Source organism: Rissa tridactyla, chromosome 1, assembly GCF_028500815.1.
Source record: "Rissa tridactyla isolate bRisTri1 chromosome 1, bRisTri1.patW.cur.20221130, whole genome shotgun sequence".
In the NCBI taxonomy this organism is placed as follows: domain Eukaryota; kingdom Metazoa; phylum Chordata; class Aves; order Charadriiformes; family Laridae; genus Rissa; species Rissa tridactyla.
Genome location: NC_071466.1, coordinates 15,013,258 through 15,032,279, shown reverse-complemented (window position 1 = coordinate 15,032,279; position 19,022 = coordinate 15,013,258). Strand labels below are relative to the sequence as shown.

General features: G+C 46.6%; 1 protein-coding gene across 1 annotated transcript in view; it reads left to right on the top strand.

Annotated features, from left to right (window-relative positions):
• The window catches only part of MAML2 (mastermind like transcriptional coactivator 2), a 219,559-nt gene extending 200,873 nt beyond the window's left edge, over positions 1–18,686 (top strand). The window contains 3 exon segments of the mRNA XM_054194569.1: positions 4,947–5,150; positions 8,283–8,394; positions 14,108–18,686. Of these exon segments, the coding sequence (XP_054050544.1) occupies positions 4,947–5,150; positions 8,283–8,394; positions 14,108–15,090 (1,299 nt within the window). The 3' untranslated portion in view covers positions 15,091–18,686.
• Positions 18,687–19,022: the final 336 nt, after the last annotated feature.

The window sequence follows — 19,022 nt, the reverse complement described above, 5'->3', positions numbered from 1 at the left end:
CTTGGCCCTGGGGTCCACTGGAGAGCCCCAGTTTCTGGCTGTGGAAAGGAACACACCAGCTGAGGCGATGGAGGTTCACACCAGAGGGTCTCGGGGGGTCTGGGCTTTGCCACCAGCCCTGCACCACCCTGAAACAGTGTGGCAGGAATTCAGTGAGCCACTTCTTGGAGTTCTTCTCCTCCCGCTCCTTCTCCTCCTCCTTTTCCGAGTGTTCAGTGTCCAGGGTGGTTCACAGCCAAAGCTCACAGGGTCAGGAAGGCCACTGGTCCCTGAAGAAATCCACAAAGGTGCTTTGATCTCCGCCATCCTCATTCTAAGCAGCCTGTGATGCCAATTGTCACAACTGAATCAAACTGCTTATGAGTGGGAACATCGTGCACAGGTTTGGTCACCAGAAGAACAGAACTTTGCAGAGCTCTTCCCCTGGAAGCAGCTGTTGATAAGACAGGCATCGTCGCTGAGCAGCCTTCAGTGGATGGATCTGAAGCCTTTTCTTTTTTCTTTTTTTTTTAATTCTTTGTTTCTTTAAGCCAGAACTAATGGAAAAGGAGAGTGAAAGTCAGCGCTGTCACTCCTGACCTGACACTGGGCACAGAATGAGCTGCCCCACAGAGGAACAGAAAGGCGGAAAAATTCACCCCCTTCTTTTGAGGGAAAATGTGCAAGAAGCAGAAGCCCATCCTGTGACACAGACACAGCACTCCTGGCAGGGAAGAGAACAGCCTCTGAGGGCATTGTGGTTTAGTAAAAAAATTGACCATTGTTTCCCTTCTGTCCCACCAAAATTATTCATCAATTCCAGACGTCTCCAGGAGAAAGAGGTGAAAGGTTTGTGTGTCCTTTTCCAACCAAGTGTCCGTAAACCACTTCTGAACTAGGAATTCAGAAATGCCAGCTTGCAAAAGGCTTTCAGGGGCTCAGGATGAGCTTTGGAGAGGAGAGGAGAGGAGAGGAGAGGAGAAGAGAGGAGAGGAGAGGAGAGGAGAGGAGAGGAGAGGAGAGGAGAGGAGAGGAGAGGAGAGGAGAGGAGAGGAGAGGAGAGGAGAGGAGAGGAGAGGAGAGGGAAGAAAAGAAGAGAGAAGAGAAGAAAAGAAGAGAAAAAAGAAGAGAAAAGAGAAGAGAAGAGAAGAGAAGAGAAAAGAAAAGAAAAGAAAAGAAAAGAAAAGAAAAGAAAAGAAAAGAAAAGAAAAGAAAAGAAAAGAAAAGAAAAGAAAAGAAAAGAAAAGAAAAGAAAAGAAAAGAAAAGAAAAGAAAGAAAAGAGAAAGAAAAGAAAGAAAAGTCTATTTCAGAATGTGTGTTAGAAGCCAAAAACTCCCTTCATTTGTATGAATACAGGTCAGCTGCAGCAGGGATAGTGAACGGCAAACTCAGTCTTAAACGTTTTGATTTACTGCAGATTTAAACATTTGAGCATAATGTTCTTTGTGATGCTTATGCACAAAACCCCAGTTGTGCTACCAGCTCTGAGGAGGTGTCACTGACTCTGCCTCTCTTTCTGCTTCTTGTAGGTTTTATATCTCACTGTAACATCAGGGAACGGCGTGCAACGCACCAGCTTTGCACCTAGATCATTGCTGTGCTGGAGTTTGGGCACCAGCAGAGCAGATGGGGGTTTGTGGTGCTCGGTGAACGCTAGCTCAGCCCTCGGCTGGTGCCCCTGCCCCAGCTGGCACGTCCCCACGTGGGATGTGGCTCATCTGCAGGGCTGGAGGGACGCGGCACGCATGAGCAGTGCCAGCACCATCCCTGGAGATATTTAAAAGCCAGGTAGACATAGTGCTTAGAGATATGGTTTAGTGATGGGTTTTGTCAGAGTTAGGTTGATGTTTGCACTAGATGATCTGAAAGGTCCCCTCCAACTTAGGCAATTCTGTTATTCTATTCTATGCATTAACTTTGTAGATCTTGACCCTAAGGAGTTGGGGGTGAACCCAGACAGACACTTGTACCTGTCAGAGATGTGATGCTTCCAGCCCATCCCTGACACACGGCTGGCTGCAGGGATGCGCTCCCGGTCACGTCACCTCTTTGGAGGCAAAGCAGGGAGAGGATTACCTTTCCTGTGCAGGGAAGCAACATGGTGTCACCGTGCAGGCGAGGCAGCAGCAGGCAAGAGGCTGGGCTGCCCCTGCAGCCTGCTGGGCGGAGGCACCCCTGGGACAGGGGGCACACATGTCCCACTCCGGCCTTTCTTCACTCAGGAGTTTCCAAAGTTAAAGTGCATAAACCGCAGGCATGGGAACCCGGGAATGAAGTTCAAAAGGCCACCGGCAGCTTTGGATGAGTGGAGTCGTAGTAAAGCTGCTGCAGTAAAGCCAGGCTTAGAGCAGGATGAAGCAGTTCAATGAAGGCAGGGTAGCTCCAATGAAACCCAAATCCACCCTTCCTCGGCAGGGACGTTGCAAAGCACGCTTCGTCCGAGCGCAGGGGCAGAGCCCCGCGTCCCTGGCAGCGGTGTAGCCCTTCTGCCTTCTGATTTGCAGCGATGCAAGTGCGGGGTGAGAGTAAGGCTCCATAGCACCGGTTCACGAAAGGTCAAGCTGCTGCACAGCAACTCCCCTGATTTATTAGGAAACCGTTCTCCCTTCTCCCATCGCATTGCTGCCGATGGAAGATCAGCAGGCAGGAGAAGTAACACATCGTAGATTCATAGGCTCACACTGACATTTCACGAACGGCAGAGAAAGGGCCATGCAAAAAACCCCAAACTGGCTCCAAGTTGGTGATTTATTCTGTTTTCTCAGGGCCCGTTTGCCAAGCAGCTGGTGTTTTGTGCCAGTTCCTATTACAGAAGAGCTTTCTTTGATAGGTATCGTGAATGGACACTACACGGTTTATCTTAAAACAAAATCCCTCCCCACAGCTTATACGGGCTGGCAGGGGATGAGGAAAAAAAAAAGTTGGGCTTTGTTGTTCGGGTTTTTTTTACACAGGACTATGAAAGCACGCCGGGGGGAGCCTGCATTATCTGTGCAAAAACACAACAGATGAATTCTATTAATGGATGTAACATGCGGCTGGGTTCAAGCTAGAGTTGTCATTTGAATATAGAAGTCAAAGCCAATTTATTGTAACATATTTTTCTTTTCAAAATATTTTAAGAAAGACAAAAAAGTTTGCGCAACAACTTGGCAAGCAGGTCTGTTGAGAGGAGGTATTTTCTATCTCGCAGCTAACATAAGGGCTGAAAAATGTGGCAGTGCCGAGCAATCCTGGATTCCTTCTGGAACTGAAAGAAAGTGTGCGGGATATAATTGTGTAAGAGCCCAATAAATTTTGAAGGGTGGGTTTGTAACACTGCCTTGGGGGCTGCAGGTGGCTCCAGAAGAAAGTCATGGGTTTTATTTCAGTAACAGACGTCAAATACTTTATCTAGCTAGCTACGCACTCATGTGGCCCCATCTAAAAGCCACAGAATTATTTTAAAATAGAAATACCCATAACAATCATTGTGTTTCTTCCATGCCAGATGGTAGAAAGATAAGTTGGATTAGTTTGTAGTGTGTGCGTGTTATTGTGTGTGTGGGAAGGGTAGGGGGGGTGCAAAAGCTAAGGCACAGAAATGAGCTTTCCTGGAGTTTGCAAAGCGACGACCATCAACTCTCCGCAGTCTTCAGGGCACGGGTAGGTTACGCCTGGCCAGTCCTTGCTTCATGCTTCACTGTTGGTCCGTATTTATTTCCCTGGATGCAATGAGAGGCAATGTCCATGGAGCAGAGCTTCACCTAGGTTGTAGACCAGACCCTGGGAGTACACCTCGGGACTGAGAGAGCTGCTGCATCACAGGGAGCATCAGACTCCGGCTGTGGATTCCCCTTGTAGGGAAAATACGCTGCTGGAACAATAGGCTATACAGAATTAAATGGTTTGGTTCCTATGGTGAATTGCAACAAAGTGTAGTCAGAAAGCTGATGTTTCTCATGACTGTTGTGACCTCTCCAGTGTCTCCTATTTTATTTGTAGCCGGGCAGCTATGGAATACCTGACTATCAAGTGATCCAACATAGGCTGAGTATTTTTGTGGGGTAACGCATTTTTCAACTGAGAAAACTATTTCCTGCATTTGGTAAAGGTCCAAGTACCAAACGCTGGTGGAGCAAGTAGACAGAGAACATATTGCTGCCAAGGGAAACCATGGGTAAAAGAAAATGAGCAGCATATTATCATCTCTCGTTCGCTCCCATCCTGTATGTTCTTGGTCTGAGTTCCCAAGTGCCTTCCCCGTTGCCCCCTGAGATGACTTTTTGCCATCTCTTCCTCACGAAGCTGCACATGGGGAAGAGGAAGCGGAGCTAGATTCATCGCAAAGACCAGGGAGACCTAAAGCCCTCTTCAAAGTCCTGTTCAGTTACACATTTCTTTTACCAAGGAAGTCGATAAATTCTAAACCTATTTAATCCTGCCACTAATGGGAGAAAATTAGCAATCTCTCAGAGATTACTCTTGTCAGGGAGGTGACAAGGACGAATGAAAGTGGCACCACTCACCCCACTGCGAAGTAACAACTTACCGCTTCTGCATTTTCTAAGAATACATGCCACTTCTAGCAACGAGTCTGTAACTTCTCGCTGCTGCTGGCCAGATGGCAGGAACCAGCAGACGCCGCGTTTGTTCCCTTGTGGTCAAACAAACTGCTGTACAGCCCGATGCAAGTTTCCTGAAAGATCCCCAGGACGGCTCCGTTACTTCTGTTAACGTTTCCCAAGCTCCTGGTACAACATTGAGGTTTTCCACTGGAACCACCTGGCGCATTTTCAGAGTTTTCAATGACCGATGAAGTTACTCGATCACCTTCTTACTTTGTCAAAGCCTATGTATCGGTCACTTGTCCTGAGAGTCTGTGGGCTGTGTCCCGTATTTGAACTAATTGCATAAAAAGGATTATTTCCTTTTCTTGATGATTGTTATTATTTTGATCCTTCACGAGCCATTTCTTCTGTTTCAGGATCAACACTCTGTGGTAGGCCAGGGAGCTGGCCCCACTCCAAGCTCCAGTTCTTGCTCAAATCCAAACACTGGAAGTGGTTACATGAACTCATCCCAGCAATCAATGTTGAATCAGCAACTGATGGAAAAGAAACAGGCTCTGCAACGGCAAATGATGGAGCAAAAACAACTCCTTCTACAGCAGCAGATGTTGGCAGAAGCCGTAAGTTTTCGAATTCCTTATATTACATGGAAAAGATTATTATAGAAACAATAGAAAAGAAAGCTAAGACAGGGGGAAGAAAGCCCCCAAAACTTTGGGGTCATTTTGGCAATGTCTAGACTTTCCAGAGTGTGCCTCATATTTTTTCAACACTTTGCTCGGCCCTTTTGAAACCTTCTTCAGTTTGTAAGAACTCAAGTATCCGAGCTACTGTGGTTTCGTTATGAGAAGAGTCTAAGCATATGCTTAATTTGAGGCACATGATTGTTGCCAGTGGTTTTTCTTTGCAAGATAAGCTAAGGTGGGCTGCTGTGCTGCTTCGACCACAGAGGAAAGTTGACTTCCATGTTCCGCAATCCAAGCAGCATGATATAAAGTGCCTGTGTGTAAACCAGGATCAGGTACATTGATTTCAGTGTTCAGTACAAGTTTGCGTGCTTGGCTGAGATCATACTTGAGTCCTCCTTTCTCTGTTTCTTTTGGCATTTCCAGATATTTGTAGCCAGTTCATTTCTCTCTTTTGGTATCCGAGAGACCAGTTGGGAGTTTCTGGTCATTTTATGAGGCGTGGGGGATATTTGTGGTCTTGTTGGCAGTGAGAAGTGCTAGCACCCACTAGTTTAGTTCCACTAAACTGTCATTGCCTTTGATATCGCATGAACTGAGTCAGCTGAAGGTGCTTCATGGCCCATCACCCATGGCCAGTGCAATGAGGGAGAGACGCAGCTGCCCAGAGCAGGAACATGTGCCCTCTACATCCTCATATTCACCGTTCCTTGATAGTCCTGCTTGCCAAAGCAGAAGAGAAGTCCTAGAAGAGGAACGGAGCTTGGCATGTCCTTGAGGCAGGCAGAAAGCAACGTGGGTGCCCTGCGGCAACTAGGGAAGGGCTGCAAGGAGGATGCTGGGGAAGGACGGAGGTGACACCACCACCACCTCCTTTGCTTCCCCCAGGCTGAAATGACAGCAAACCCCAAGCCTGTGGCTTATTTACCTCAACCTGCATCTCTCAGCTTACAGGGCAACCCCATTCATGCTGGCCTGACATTTTGAATCCAAAACTTTGTTTTCTCTATAAAGATGTAGACTCAGAAATACTGACACATTTAGTGGATGCCATTCAGTAATTAAAGAACAACACGGAAGTGGAAAAGCATTCATGGTTTTGCAGGGATGTTTTCAAAACAAAAATGATTCCATTTTCTGTAGAGAATATCTTTTCGTTTACAAATTTATTTCCATTCCAAAAATACAATTAGAAAAGTTGAGTTTGAAATTAAGGATTTAATTTGTCCTATAAGGGAAATATTTGTTGACTTTTTAATTTATGCAGAAGAAAACTGAGGTTTCAAGTCAGCTCTATGTGCTGCAGTTTTCTGTCAGATTTTTTAGCAGAATGGAAAGTTAATGACTCAAATAGCTCTTCTTAAAAATCAATAAAATAGAAATTAAAATCACTCTATGGAATGTGGTTTTTTGATGAGCTTGCCTTTGCTTTTGTATTGTGTACATAGAAATACACACAAAGCCTGCCTGCCATTTTTACATGTATTGCAGGGATTTCCTGGGAGATAACTTGTCTTTCTTCTTCACAAGGGTCCAGGTCAGCGGTATGTTAAAACGAGCCTTATAAATCTTAATCAGATCCCTCACTCCCAGAGTGCTTTACGGAAATGCCTAAATAGCGCAAGAAAGGCTCTTCTCCCAGTGTTTTAAAGTGCTCCTGGCAGAAGAAAAACCAGATTTTTCATGAGAAGGTCCATTTGCATGCTCTTTTCAGGCAGAAAATCCCCAAATTACTCTGATGGACATCCATCACCATCCAGGGCCTGACTCTTTTTCACGCTGAGGAGCTGGCTTGCCATTCTGGCAGCCGAACACGAAACCCAGTTGTGTTGCAGAGAGGGGATGAAGCCTGCCCGTAAGCACGACTCCGGGAGGCACCTGTGCACCAGCAATGACTTAGCAGTGACTGAGGTGGGCAAACCCACATTTTCCTGCCGTGGGGCCACATATCCCAAAGAGTCGTTGCTCATGGGTGGGCAGTGGCACTCTGGAGGCATCAAGTCACGCTGGTGCTGATGAGAGATTTGGCATTGAGTCCTGTACCTGCACTTTCCAGATCTTTATGAACACAGGGCAGTTAGTCATATTTCAGTCCAAGGACTTGGATTTCTACCTTCCCTTCACCAGAGAGGTGTCCTGGCAGGCCCAAAATAAAAAAAAAAAAAATCTCCCCTACTAGTCGGCTTTTTCTGCAATCTTTCCCCGCTGCCCTTTCCCCAGCGTTTGCACTCCCCGAGTAAGAGGACAGACAGCACTATGTATGTGTACGGGGAAGCACAGGGCAACGATGAGTGGCATGAAAACCAAATGTCCCAGCATCATCCTTGCTAAACCCTGGCCATGTTTCCTGCTGGCATCCCTGGTGAGAAGAGGCACAGGGAGGACAAAGCAATGGGTTTTGCTGATTTTTGTGGGAGCCCCTCTGGTGCAGGAGGAAGGAGAGAGTGAGGGATGGGTATGTGGTGGGGTGGGGATGACAAGCTGAAATCCTTCTTGCCAGCTGTGCAGGCTGCGAGGGCTGCGTGGGTGAAATGGGCTGGTGAGCACTGATGCCACCAAGGTGCAGGTGTGGACCTTGCAGGTCTGGACCCTCATTGCTCCCCAGCTGCACAGACAGGGTGGGAGCCATGAAGAACCATCAGGTCCCTCTGTCTGATGAACATGGTGAGCAAGACGGTGTGGACATCAGAGGACACTTTGTACTACAGTGCAGACATGGCCAGTGTTCACAGAGGCTGAGCAACTCTCAGTGATTTTAGGGAAAGTTAGACCAGACTCAAACACAATACAACCAGCAGAAAGATTTCTATACAGCCTTCAGTGGGTGGGAGAACTTTGTAGAGTGGAGTTGATGGTTGGACTCGATGATCCCAAGGGTCTTTTCCAACCTAAATGATTCTATGATGGCACAGGTTCACAGCTGCCTCTCCTGTTGACCAGACGAGGTGAAAGGAAGGAACAATTCAGCTATTTACATACTGAGAAAAGAAAGAGGCAGGCAGAACATAGAGCCAGGAAAGCATTAAAAAAAAGCAAATTAATATTTTTTCTACTCTAATCCTCTAGGAGAAAATCACTCCACAAGATCAGCTGAACAGACACTTGACGCGACCACCACCAGATTATAAAGACCAAAGAAGGAACGTGGTCAACATGCAACAAGCAAATCAATATTCTGGTAAGTGCCCATGGGCTAAATGAAACTGTTTCCTTCCTTCCTTGCAGCTGGAAGATCATCCAGAAGAGCCATGCATGCAATGATGATCGGGGCCTGATTTTCTGGGTATCCACTTACATCACCGCAGAGGCAGTGGCTGGTGGCTGCTGCTCTCCTGTGCTATTTACCTGACTGTCCCCCACCACTGAGAAGTGCTGATCTGGAGAACCAGCTGGTGGGTCATCCAGGCTGATGCTGCGTCCCTCAGACATGGGGAAGGAGGGGGTGGTACCCCTCCCATTAGCACTGCCTGGGGCAGATGTTCTCCCAGATACTTGGTACAGAGGTGTCCCCTTGACTATGCAGCCTCACTCCATCTGGATGCTTCTCTCATGTACGTGGTACATCTTGCTTCAGAGCCTGAGAGGAGAACCACCCCTCCCTTCAAATGGCAGCTCATGAGGACCCTCATACTGATTTTTAAGCACCTCGCATGACACCATCATGGGCAACCAGAGCTACCATCTGAACTTTTGGTCTCTTTAATGTGCCACTGTCATGGCCTCAGTGCTGCTCTACAAGCAGCATTTCAACAGATCAGTCAAACAGCAGGGTGAAAGCCCCTGCTTTCAGCCAGAACTGCCTAGGGCAGAAAATGCCCAACACTTCGGGAGTAGTCCTTTGTTTCAGCTCTTGTGTCCTCACCACCTTGAAGAGTCTAGTTATGGGAGCACAGGACTGCCCGTTTGGCTTTCCATGCTGCTCACCTTGCTGGTTAGCTGGAGGCTGCTCTGAGAGCAAAGGCAGAGTAAGGAAAAGATGCTGGCGAGAGAGAGGAGGTGGGGCGAAATGCAGCAGATGGGATCAAAGGATGTTCTTTATACTGCAGAGCATCCGTGCATTTAAGTATAAAAAGGATCCTTTATCTTCTAGTATACCTTTGTATACAACACCCTGTGGAAAAAAAAAAAGATGGTTTGGTTAGTTTGTTTTTCTGTGACTGTTGGCTCTGCAGATTCAGCCAGGGATCTTAGTCTTTCCTTCGCACCTGTCCTTTGTAGCAAAACTTGTTCTATTACGATTTTAACGAGTTCCCCAGTGCAGCTCGCTCACGTGCCGGCCCAACCTGGCACCAACAGCCCAGCTCAGGCAATGTTCATGCACTCCTTTGCTTTGTTTACAAGTTCTAGAAGCGATAAGCTTGCTGCAATCTGGAAACTGCTGCTTTCTAACGGGCCTGAGTGTTTATCATCTTCAGTAAATTTGCGCAAGCATCACCAATGCCAGTGTAATAACCCGTGGTGAGGGCAATGCCACAGGGCAGAGAGAGCCCTGCTTGCTGGCTTGGCACCTCCTGCACTCATACAACAAATGTGTTGGCAACCCCAGCAGTTTGCTGGGGAATCCTGTGATTCGATGTGGTGTTGTTGTTTAAAGGCTCGTTCCTGGAATCAAATGATTAACTGAGATCCTTGGCTTTCACTTAAAAACAATCCATTTCTAGCCCGAGAGAGAAAATGGAAATGACTGCAGCCACATCTGTGAAAGGCTGCAAAATAAGTAGATCGCCATTGTTATGTGGCTCCTCTTCTTCTTAATCTGATGGACTCTTTGCCAATCTCGTGGTATTTGGAGCCCCATCTCCTGGGTTTGAAACATGTGGGATTGGCAGCACTCGGCCATTCAAATCTCAAGTCCCCGCTGAGTGAGCCCAGGGAGGAGAGCAGCTTTTCAGGCGAGCCCGGGAGAAAGGGCCGAGCTGGGAGCTCGCAGCAAAGCTACCAGATGGAGCGATTAGGAAACTCTTGCATAAGGGAGTAACAGCAGGGAATCTGTTCCCTTTTTCTGGGAATGACTTCGCTCAGGTCAGGGAAGAAGAGGCAAAAAGTTAAATAAAATAACAGAGTGGCTTGGAGACACATGGTTAAGCATTTTATTCCTCTATGCTTTTCCCCCTAGTGCCGTGTCACGGCAAGAAACCCCCGAGACAAGAGCAGGTGAATTGGGCAGGGAAGGCGTTTCTCCGAATCTCCGCAGCCTGGGGTGCCCAGCTGCTGTATGCAGCGCTGCCGGGGAAGACATTTCTTCCCATCTGGAAAAAATCAGAATGGAAAATATTTGCGTTAAAAATAAGAGGACGAAAATAGCGATACAAAGAAAGAGGAAGCTTCGTCTTCTGCACAACAAGTACAACCCATGGCCCGACCACTTGTGCTCTTTAAAGAGCGTGGCATTTGCAGGAGCAGTGCCTTGGTAGCCCTGGGGGCTGCTCAACAGCTGGCAGGGTCACCCCTGGAGGGGATTCATCCCAGGGACAAGTGAAGTGACTCCACAAACTTGTAGTTCAGCTGGAGAGAGAGAACCAGCTCTCCCCAGATGGCTGTTCCAGGTCTTCTGAAATGCCACCAATTTCTGTGCGGTTCCTCTGTTTTAGTACCAGCAGAAGGGAGCAAAGAATCAGGGTCCCCATTTCTCTCCCCCCTGCAAAAAGATGTTCCAGTATTTCCAAAAAGCAGCGAGCAATATGGAACCCACGAGCAAAGCCAAAGATGGGGCTAATCATGAGGTTGCCTGCTGAGCACTGACTTTCTCCTCTTCCATTTTCAGAGCTAAATACAGTTAGGGAGCTCCCGGGAAGGACATGGAGGAGAATCTCATTGTCCCTGTGGGGGTAAAACCAGGTGGACTCCTCATAGCATCTCCTGTCCCAGGGACTGCCCAGCTCGGGGACTGAATTTATGTGCTTAAGTTAGGACAATGTAATTGTTAAGACAATTAAATTCTCTATATCAAGTATCTCCTGCTTAGAGACAGTTTGAGGAAAAGCCTGCCTTCCAGGATAAGGTGATCTTAATTTAGGTATTTATGTTTATATAGATATAAAAGAGAAGCTGTGGATGCCCCATCCCTGGAAGTGTTCAAGGCCAGGCTGGATGGGGCTTTGAGCAACCTGGTGCAGTGGGAGGTGTCCCTGCCCAGGGCAGGGGGGTTGGAACTAGATGATCTTCAAGGTGCCTTCCAACCCGAACCATTCTGTGATTCTATGATATTGATTTGGAACAAGCAACTCCAGTTGTGGAGTTACAGTGTTAATAATGATTTGGGAAGAGATTATTTTTAAGTACTTAAGGAAAAAAGGCATCCTTTGCATCCATTACTAAATGGAAATAGCATATTTATAAAAATAATGCAGAAAAGACAGAAAAATATGGTAATTCTTTCTTTGGTTCCAGCGCGAGGGAACCTAACATCATTATGGTGAAATTTCAACAAGAAGAGTATATTAAACAGCTGTTCCTAAACATAGACTTTTTAAATATGTATGCGCGTGATTTGTCTTCAAGAGTTTTAAAAGAGCTGGCTGAGAGGTTCTCCAAATTCTTAATGTCACTTTTTGTTTAGTCTTGAAACTCCAAGGAAGGCTGTTAATGCCATGACAAAAATTAAAAGAGTAAGTAGGTAATTGCAGCCCCAGTGACCTAACGCAGAGCTGAGCAAAAATACTGGGGAGCTGATACAGCCCGAATAATAAAGAATTTAGGAAGGGAATGTAATTAATGTCAGGCAACATGGGCTGATGTAGAAGAATCTTTTCAAACTAGCATGGGCTTTTTATCAACTTTGGTTGATAAAGGTAATAGTTGTTCACATAATGTCCTTTAAAGCATCTGATTTTGTACTGCCTATTTTGGTTAAGAAACCAGAGCGATACAAAATTAACATAACGCATAAGGAAATGGCTGAGAGGTCTCCAGCTATCGCTGTAAACGGGCTGTGTGATTGCAACCGAAAGGACAAGCGCAGTCTGAGATGATGCTGAACAAGAACAAAAGAGCTTACTTTACTTCCATGTTGGGGATGTGCAAGAGCTATTACTGTGACCAGCTGTGATGTACAGCCTTGAAATCAAATGTTGAAAAACTGTCACGTTCTGTAGAGATCTTAGAAGGACCGAGGGACTGGAAAACATGCCACGCATTGAGACTGATGTATTTGGAGAACGCTGCAGGCATGATCACAGTCTTGAAGCACCTGTGTGGCACCATTGATGATGGACCAACTAATAAAATTAATCACACAGACTAATATATAATAAGATTTGATGACGAAGTCAAAGTTAGTCAAATTCAGTCTGGTTTTGTTATATGCACGAAGGATCAAACCAAGGCAGCGTTCCATGTCCAACAATTGCTGCTAGTTGCTACCTATGAAATAGCAAAGCTCCAGGGCTGTATGTTCCTCGATTCCTCCTCTGGGAGAGGCTCAGAGAATTCCCAAAATGTGGTGGTACCTTGGTAGCAAGCCCATTCAACGGTTTTTCTTACACTCTGGGAGCCATCCAAAGTGGTACGAGAATTTAACTTGTTCTGTGCCATGTAGCAAAGATCACCTCAGCTGACCCACACACTATGTGAAGAGACGTCTCCTTTTGGTTGCCTTGAACCTGACTTCTCCTAGCTGCCCTTCTTGTAGGGCTTGTACTGGAAAGCGACAGTAGCAAAAGGAATTAAGCTGTGTGCCGAGGTGGGTTCTCCACAGTGGAGAGCCTGTGTTTACACTGGCTACACAGGCTGTGTTCAGAAAACGTTTGGTCTTCAACCAATCTCTCGGGGATTAATTCAGAGCCTTACACTGCATAAGCGATCAGCCTGCATTGCACAAATGACTTATTGTGGCTTCCAAATAGAGACTATGTAGCTGCAAGTCTGCCACAGAAGTGAGCTGGTGCCACAGTTTGGAGGCCGAAGAGAAGAGAAACGTCTCTCCTTGTGATTCATCGATAGATGTCAGGTACAGGAAAATCCTCCACTGGGCAGAATTAGCCATGAAAGGTGGATTCGTGCCAACTCATAACTTCTAGTTTTCTGACGCACAAAAGATGATGTTCCTGTGCAGCAAATGCCGGCACATCAGGTATCATGTGTGGCTCCCTCATGGGCAAGTCAGCTTCTGCAGGGGCAAATGTCCATAGCCCAGCTGGGAATAGAGCTTAGAAGGGGCATGTGGGTGGCACTCACCAGGCGCAGCACTGAGCCTTCTCCTCATGCCTGCTCAGCCACCACACAGGAGGACAAGCAGGTCACAGACTGGGCTGTGCTGCTCCCCCAGGGAGGGAGGGAGGGAGGCTCTGAGCGCTGCAAATGTGTGAGACGCAGTCTTGGTTCCTGCTATCACCCAGGTCAAGCATTCCCAGAAGAAGTAGATACCACTGCTCTAGGTGGTAGGTGGAAGGTGGAAAAGAAGCCTGACAATGGTGCCTATCACTCCTCCTTGTCTCTAGAGGGATCCAGGATAAGCCATGCCCTGTAAGGCAGAAAAATTCTTGATCTTCCCAGCCTCTGCTCACTTAGACAGGCTTTGTCCTGTGTGAGGTGTCTAGTGCTTATGTAGAAAAAGGCAAAAAGTCTTCTCTCCTGCCCAGTGGTTCCCAGTGACCCCCCTCTGTCCTTCCCTGGTCCAATACTTCTCTTACAATGAGCACTGGTTTTGGCTTATCTGATATCCCCTGAATGGATGGAAAGACTACCAATGGCTTCATATAGACCAAGCCACCCTTTGGATGATAGGCATCTTTAAGGCCTTGAGCAAGTTCATGCAAGTCCTTTTAAGAGCAAATTATCTTCTTCAAGAAGTTCTGCTGTTAGCAAACTGGATTTTTAACCTGTTGGTATTTGAATGACACAACGCATTGATACACTCATGTTTGTTTTAACACTTGTTTTCTCCTTTCCAGGTGCTTCACCGGCGGTGACTTTGAGCTCCAACAACATGTCCTTATCCAACCCAATTTCAACTCATAGCATCATGCCCCAGAGCTCCAGCCTCATGTCCACTCTGGCTGGGACCCGAATGCCTTCTGTTCCTGCCACTCGGAGTATGGGCTGCTATGGGAACGTTCCTTGCAACCAACCAAGCACATACAACGTGACTTCAGGAGTGAACCAAATGCAGCCACACAGAAACCAAAATCAAGTCCTGCCCAGCCAGAATAACCCCGTGATGTCTCGACAGCAAACCATGACACAGGGAAACAATGTAACGGCTTTTGGGACAGGGTCAGTGGTCAACTCGCAGCAAGTAAGGCCAAGCTTGAACCATGGAGCCACAGGTATCCCCGCACAAAGGCCAGCCAACGTGATGATCACGGCTACTGCCACTGCCCAGAACTGGGCCTCGCAAGAAGCTGCAGTGAAGCAGCAGGATGCACTGAAACCCACAGGGGTCCGTTTCCCCACCGGCACTCCATATCCTAACCAGTCTTTGCAACGCAATGTAGGCAACCAGCATTTTCCTCAGCGTGCATTGGCACCTCCTAATCAGTTAACAGCGGGAGTCCAAATGAGGCCTCCTCTAAACCAAATGCACCAGACTCTGAATGGACAATCTGCTGGCTCACTACGAGGTCTCAGCATAAGACCCAACCAGCTGAGAGGACAGACTGTGCCTACCTTGAATCAGCCAGGAACAAGTATGACACCTCCATCATCTCTGACATCAACCAGTTTCACATCTACCAACCAAAACTCTCGGGCTTACCAAGGAAGTGACCATGGTAATGACCTAGCGTTTGACTTTCTGAACCAGCAAGGTGACAGTATAGGACCTGCGCTCAACAGTGACTCAGACTTTATAGATTCTTTACTGAAAACGGAACCTGGTAACGATGACTGGATGAAAGACATCAATCTCGATGAAATCTTGGGGAACCACTCATAAGTGACAGTACCAAGGGTGAACCAGATGAAGAGGCAGTTACGGACGCTAGCTTTCTCTTTACATGCCAACAACCTGCTTTATTAATTTACACTCCAGTAACTGGGCTGTCCTTTAAAATACCATGGAGGGCAACTGCCCGGTTTGAAGAGTTGCTCTAGGAACAAAACTGAAGTCTCCCCTGATGAAATGACAATGTAAGCGATGCTCGTGCCTGCCGCAAAGGAGTGAGAATGTGTGAAGGGCCTGTTCCCCACATCGGTGCCCAGCACATTGCAAACCCATCAGTTTTTCTCATGGGAGCTGCATGGAAAAATGTGTTTAGCTTCCCACACGTGCAAGCACCAGACAGTGGTATGGGTTGTGGAACATCATTTATCCGAGTGCAAGTAAGAGCCCAAGTGGTCCAGAGCTCTTCAGTCATCGTGTTCGCAGCCCTTAACTTCCTCGGGACTATCAGCCCGGACAGGATCAGGCCCTGTGTAAATCTCATTGCATTACAAAAACTGTTTACTTCTACACAGTACAAACTCACATTTGCTTTTCCAATGATTTTGGTTTAAAACCTCTGTTTTGTAGCACACAAAAGGGTAACTGGTCTCATCCAAGGGAAGAAGGAAACATCATCCAGTGCGTTACTTGGTGTGCTCTAGCCTTTGCTTTCTCCCTTTCATCGGTGCTTGCAGTGACTATCAGAGGACGCTACTGTCCTGCCAGCAGCACAATCATTTTCGGCATTGAGGGAAACATGAGATGAACTACACCAAAGCTCAGGATCCTCACTTTGCCACCTTGCCCTACCACAGAGACTCCTGTGACTTAATGGACAACTTAAGTGAGAAGGGTGCTCACGATTTGACCCTCACTGACTACTTTCCTAGTCCAGCTTAGAGGAGGGCAAATGCATGAAGTGGCTCAACTAAGCCACAATCCTCACTTTCATCTTAACCCATGGCGAGTGTCAGGTAGTTCAGCCCGGTCCTCTTCTGTCGAACAGGTTCACTACAGCAGAAATGGTAGCATCTCTGTCTGGGGAGAGGCTACCGCTTTGATTGCACAGCATTTTGGCTCCATTCCGCTTTCCTGAAAGAGCTGAAAGAGGTCCAGTGATGACCCATGTCCCCACAACCTTGAACAGGCAGAGTAGAAGAGGTGCCACCCCTGAAACTAGCATGTAGCTCAGTTATAACCACCTGGGCTACTCGCAGTAGGAGGCTCCATTCAGCCACATCTGTGCTTGTAAATGAAAGAGTTTTGGGGAATATTTCTGGGCACTGGACTCATTCATCTGTTCTGGGTTTGGGGATGGCCCAGCTAACATTGCCCTGAGCAACTTCTGCGCATCACTAAGGAGTTAACCTGGGGCAAGAACCATTCCCATAGACAATTTGCCACCTTGCCTTAGAGCCTAACAGAGCAGAGCAGTACGGATACAGATTGTTCCACACCGCTTGACCTAAGTGCCGGGGAATAGTCTTGACCATATTAAATTTTCTCCTGTAGACGTGGTCAGTGTAGGGCATCAGACGGAGGTGCCGTGTGACTATAAAGCAGCTCCGCAGAGAGTCAGACGGGAGGATTCATAGATGGGAACAGATCTTGCAATTCAAATGAAAGGGCTGTTCTTTAAAATGATGTGGTGCGACGTGTTTCACAGCCTCCTCTGAATTAGCTAAAACGAGATGTGGCAAAGGAATACAATGCCTACGTCCACATGCCTCGGTGCCAAGAGGCATCGCTCTACCCCGTGCAAGTGCTTTATTCATCCTTGTTAGTGGCAGTGGGATGAGTAGACTACTTGACAATAGCCTCTGCGCTTATCTGACCTATTTCTCAAGAGAGGTTTTATTTAATCAGGGTTCTCCAGTCATTTCACCCTGTCATTTCACGTGGGCGCAATTTTTCATGATGTTTCGGGAAGCATCGTCACGCACACAAGCACCAGCACCTCCAGGACAGGTGTAACGCGGGCATTTAGCTAGATATGCCAGTTGAGGCGTGCTGGGCCATGATGCTGGTCATTCCCAGACATGTTTTTCGTAAGAGGGACGAGAAAGGCTGCTGAAGAGTCCCTTCTGCTACCCAGGCTACCAATCGTTGCACAGCCGTGCATTGTGTAACGCGGTGGCTCAGCTGCCCAGAAACCTCCCTCTTCTCCCCTGTTTTGCCTGGGGTGCATGCAGTCTCTTTGATATGCCAGTACAAATTTTTCCAAGTCTTTAGAAGAGCTTTTCAGCCCAGGCCTCTGGCGCCCCGCATACGTTTGGAGAGTTTTGTTCTTGGTAGGAACAGGCGACTGCGATGCCACTAAGGCCGAGGTTGAGTTAGTGTCATCATGAGCAATGGGCACTGAAGCCGGGTAGCTTCAACTACCCTCACACGCTATTGAAAAAGCCACCACTGGTTTCTGTATTAAGACCAGATTGTTTTCCAGATCCTCAAATGATGTAAAAAAATAGTTCAGCTGAGGAGCTGGTCCCGAGACGTCAGGGTATCATCCGGTGGTGGATTCAGTGCTGAGCTTTGTCCCGTCGGCCTCAGTCTGGAGTGGAGAAGACACTGGGCTGTGAGTGCCATCCTCGGGGTCAAAATTTCATCCTGTCTTAAGTAAATCCAGCAAGGGGGGAGGCCATTCGCAGTCCTGTAAAGATATGCCTGATGCATTTGAAATGCGAGCTTGTGAAAGACTCCTGCAACCAAAACTTGAATCCGATATCATTTCTTCAGAACACTTGGATCTGAACAGAGCTAGTGTCTTTTTTCTCTTTCTTTGCAATGGCTAAGTGCACTACCCTTATAGTCTATTTTTCATCATCGACCGGGCACTCTTCGCAGTATTGGGTTGTAAATATAAAGAATTATTTGTTTTGTAAACTTTTGTAAAAAAAAACAAAACAAAAAGTAATAATATTTTGGTAGAAATAATAAAAAATCATATTATTTGGGTTATATTTATACATATGTGAAATAAATATACTATCAAAAAGTTGTATTTTATACAAAAAGTCAGCGGTTACCTTTTGTATTCTATATACAAAGTTTTGTATGATACGATTGTTTATTTTTATCTGCAGACTTCAACTTTGGATTTTGGGGGAGGGCAGAACGGGATCGTGGTTAAATAGCTGGGCCTGACCCCAAGCTCGCTGAAACCAATGGAGTCTTTCCATTGCCTTCACAGGGCTTTGAATCAAGCCTTTAAGTCACCTTCAGATACCTTTGACATCTGAAGCTCTCTGGAAACCTCAACATGAAAACATTCCAGGTTTCAAATTTTTTCCCTGAAAAAGGCTTTTATTATTATTATTATTATTGTTATTATTATTGTAACTCTTGGGAGGCAGGTGGGACCTATGTAACTGTCATGTCCTTGTTGCATGTATGTCTGCTTTATATTTTCCCCATATTATAAACCAGTGTTTCTCTATACAGACTGAAAGGAGAAGTTGCTGTACAGAAATGTTTGTGTTTATGCATTTTTACATGTGGCTGTATATACCTCCTAGTACTATGCAGTGACACTTATTTGACTCCATTTATTTTTCACCTAAACATGAATAGTATGTTTTTCAGTAGCTATCAAAACTCTGCCAAGTAAATCAATCAAAATTATCCCAAGTGTCTCTTTTCTTAATGCGAAGTTTATAATTAATGCCTGTTTAGTCAACTGCTCGTTTGTCTGGGTAAATGAAAATTACAGTGGTATTCTAGGAGGGGGAGAGAAAAATGTGCATCTGGCAGCTTCTGGGAGCTCAGTCTGCCTCTTGGCAAGAGCTGCAGCCTTTTCCTACTGACTGAAGCCACGGTTTCATTACCAGCAAGGGTTAACAAATAACACATGGTAGTTTAGCTCCTGGAGAATGGGTTGGTGTAGGCTTGCAGCACAGTCATTTGCTCTGGGATCCTGCTGAAGTTGAAGCAGAGAGCCAGGCACC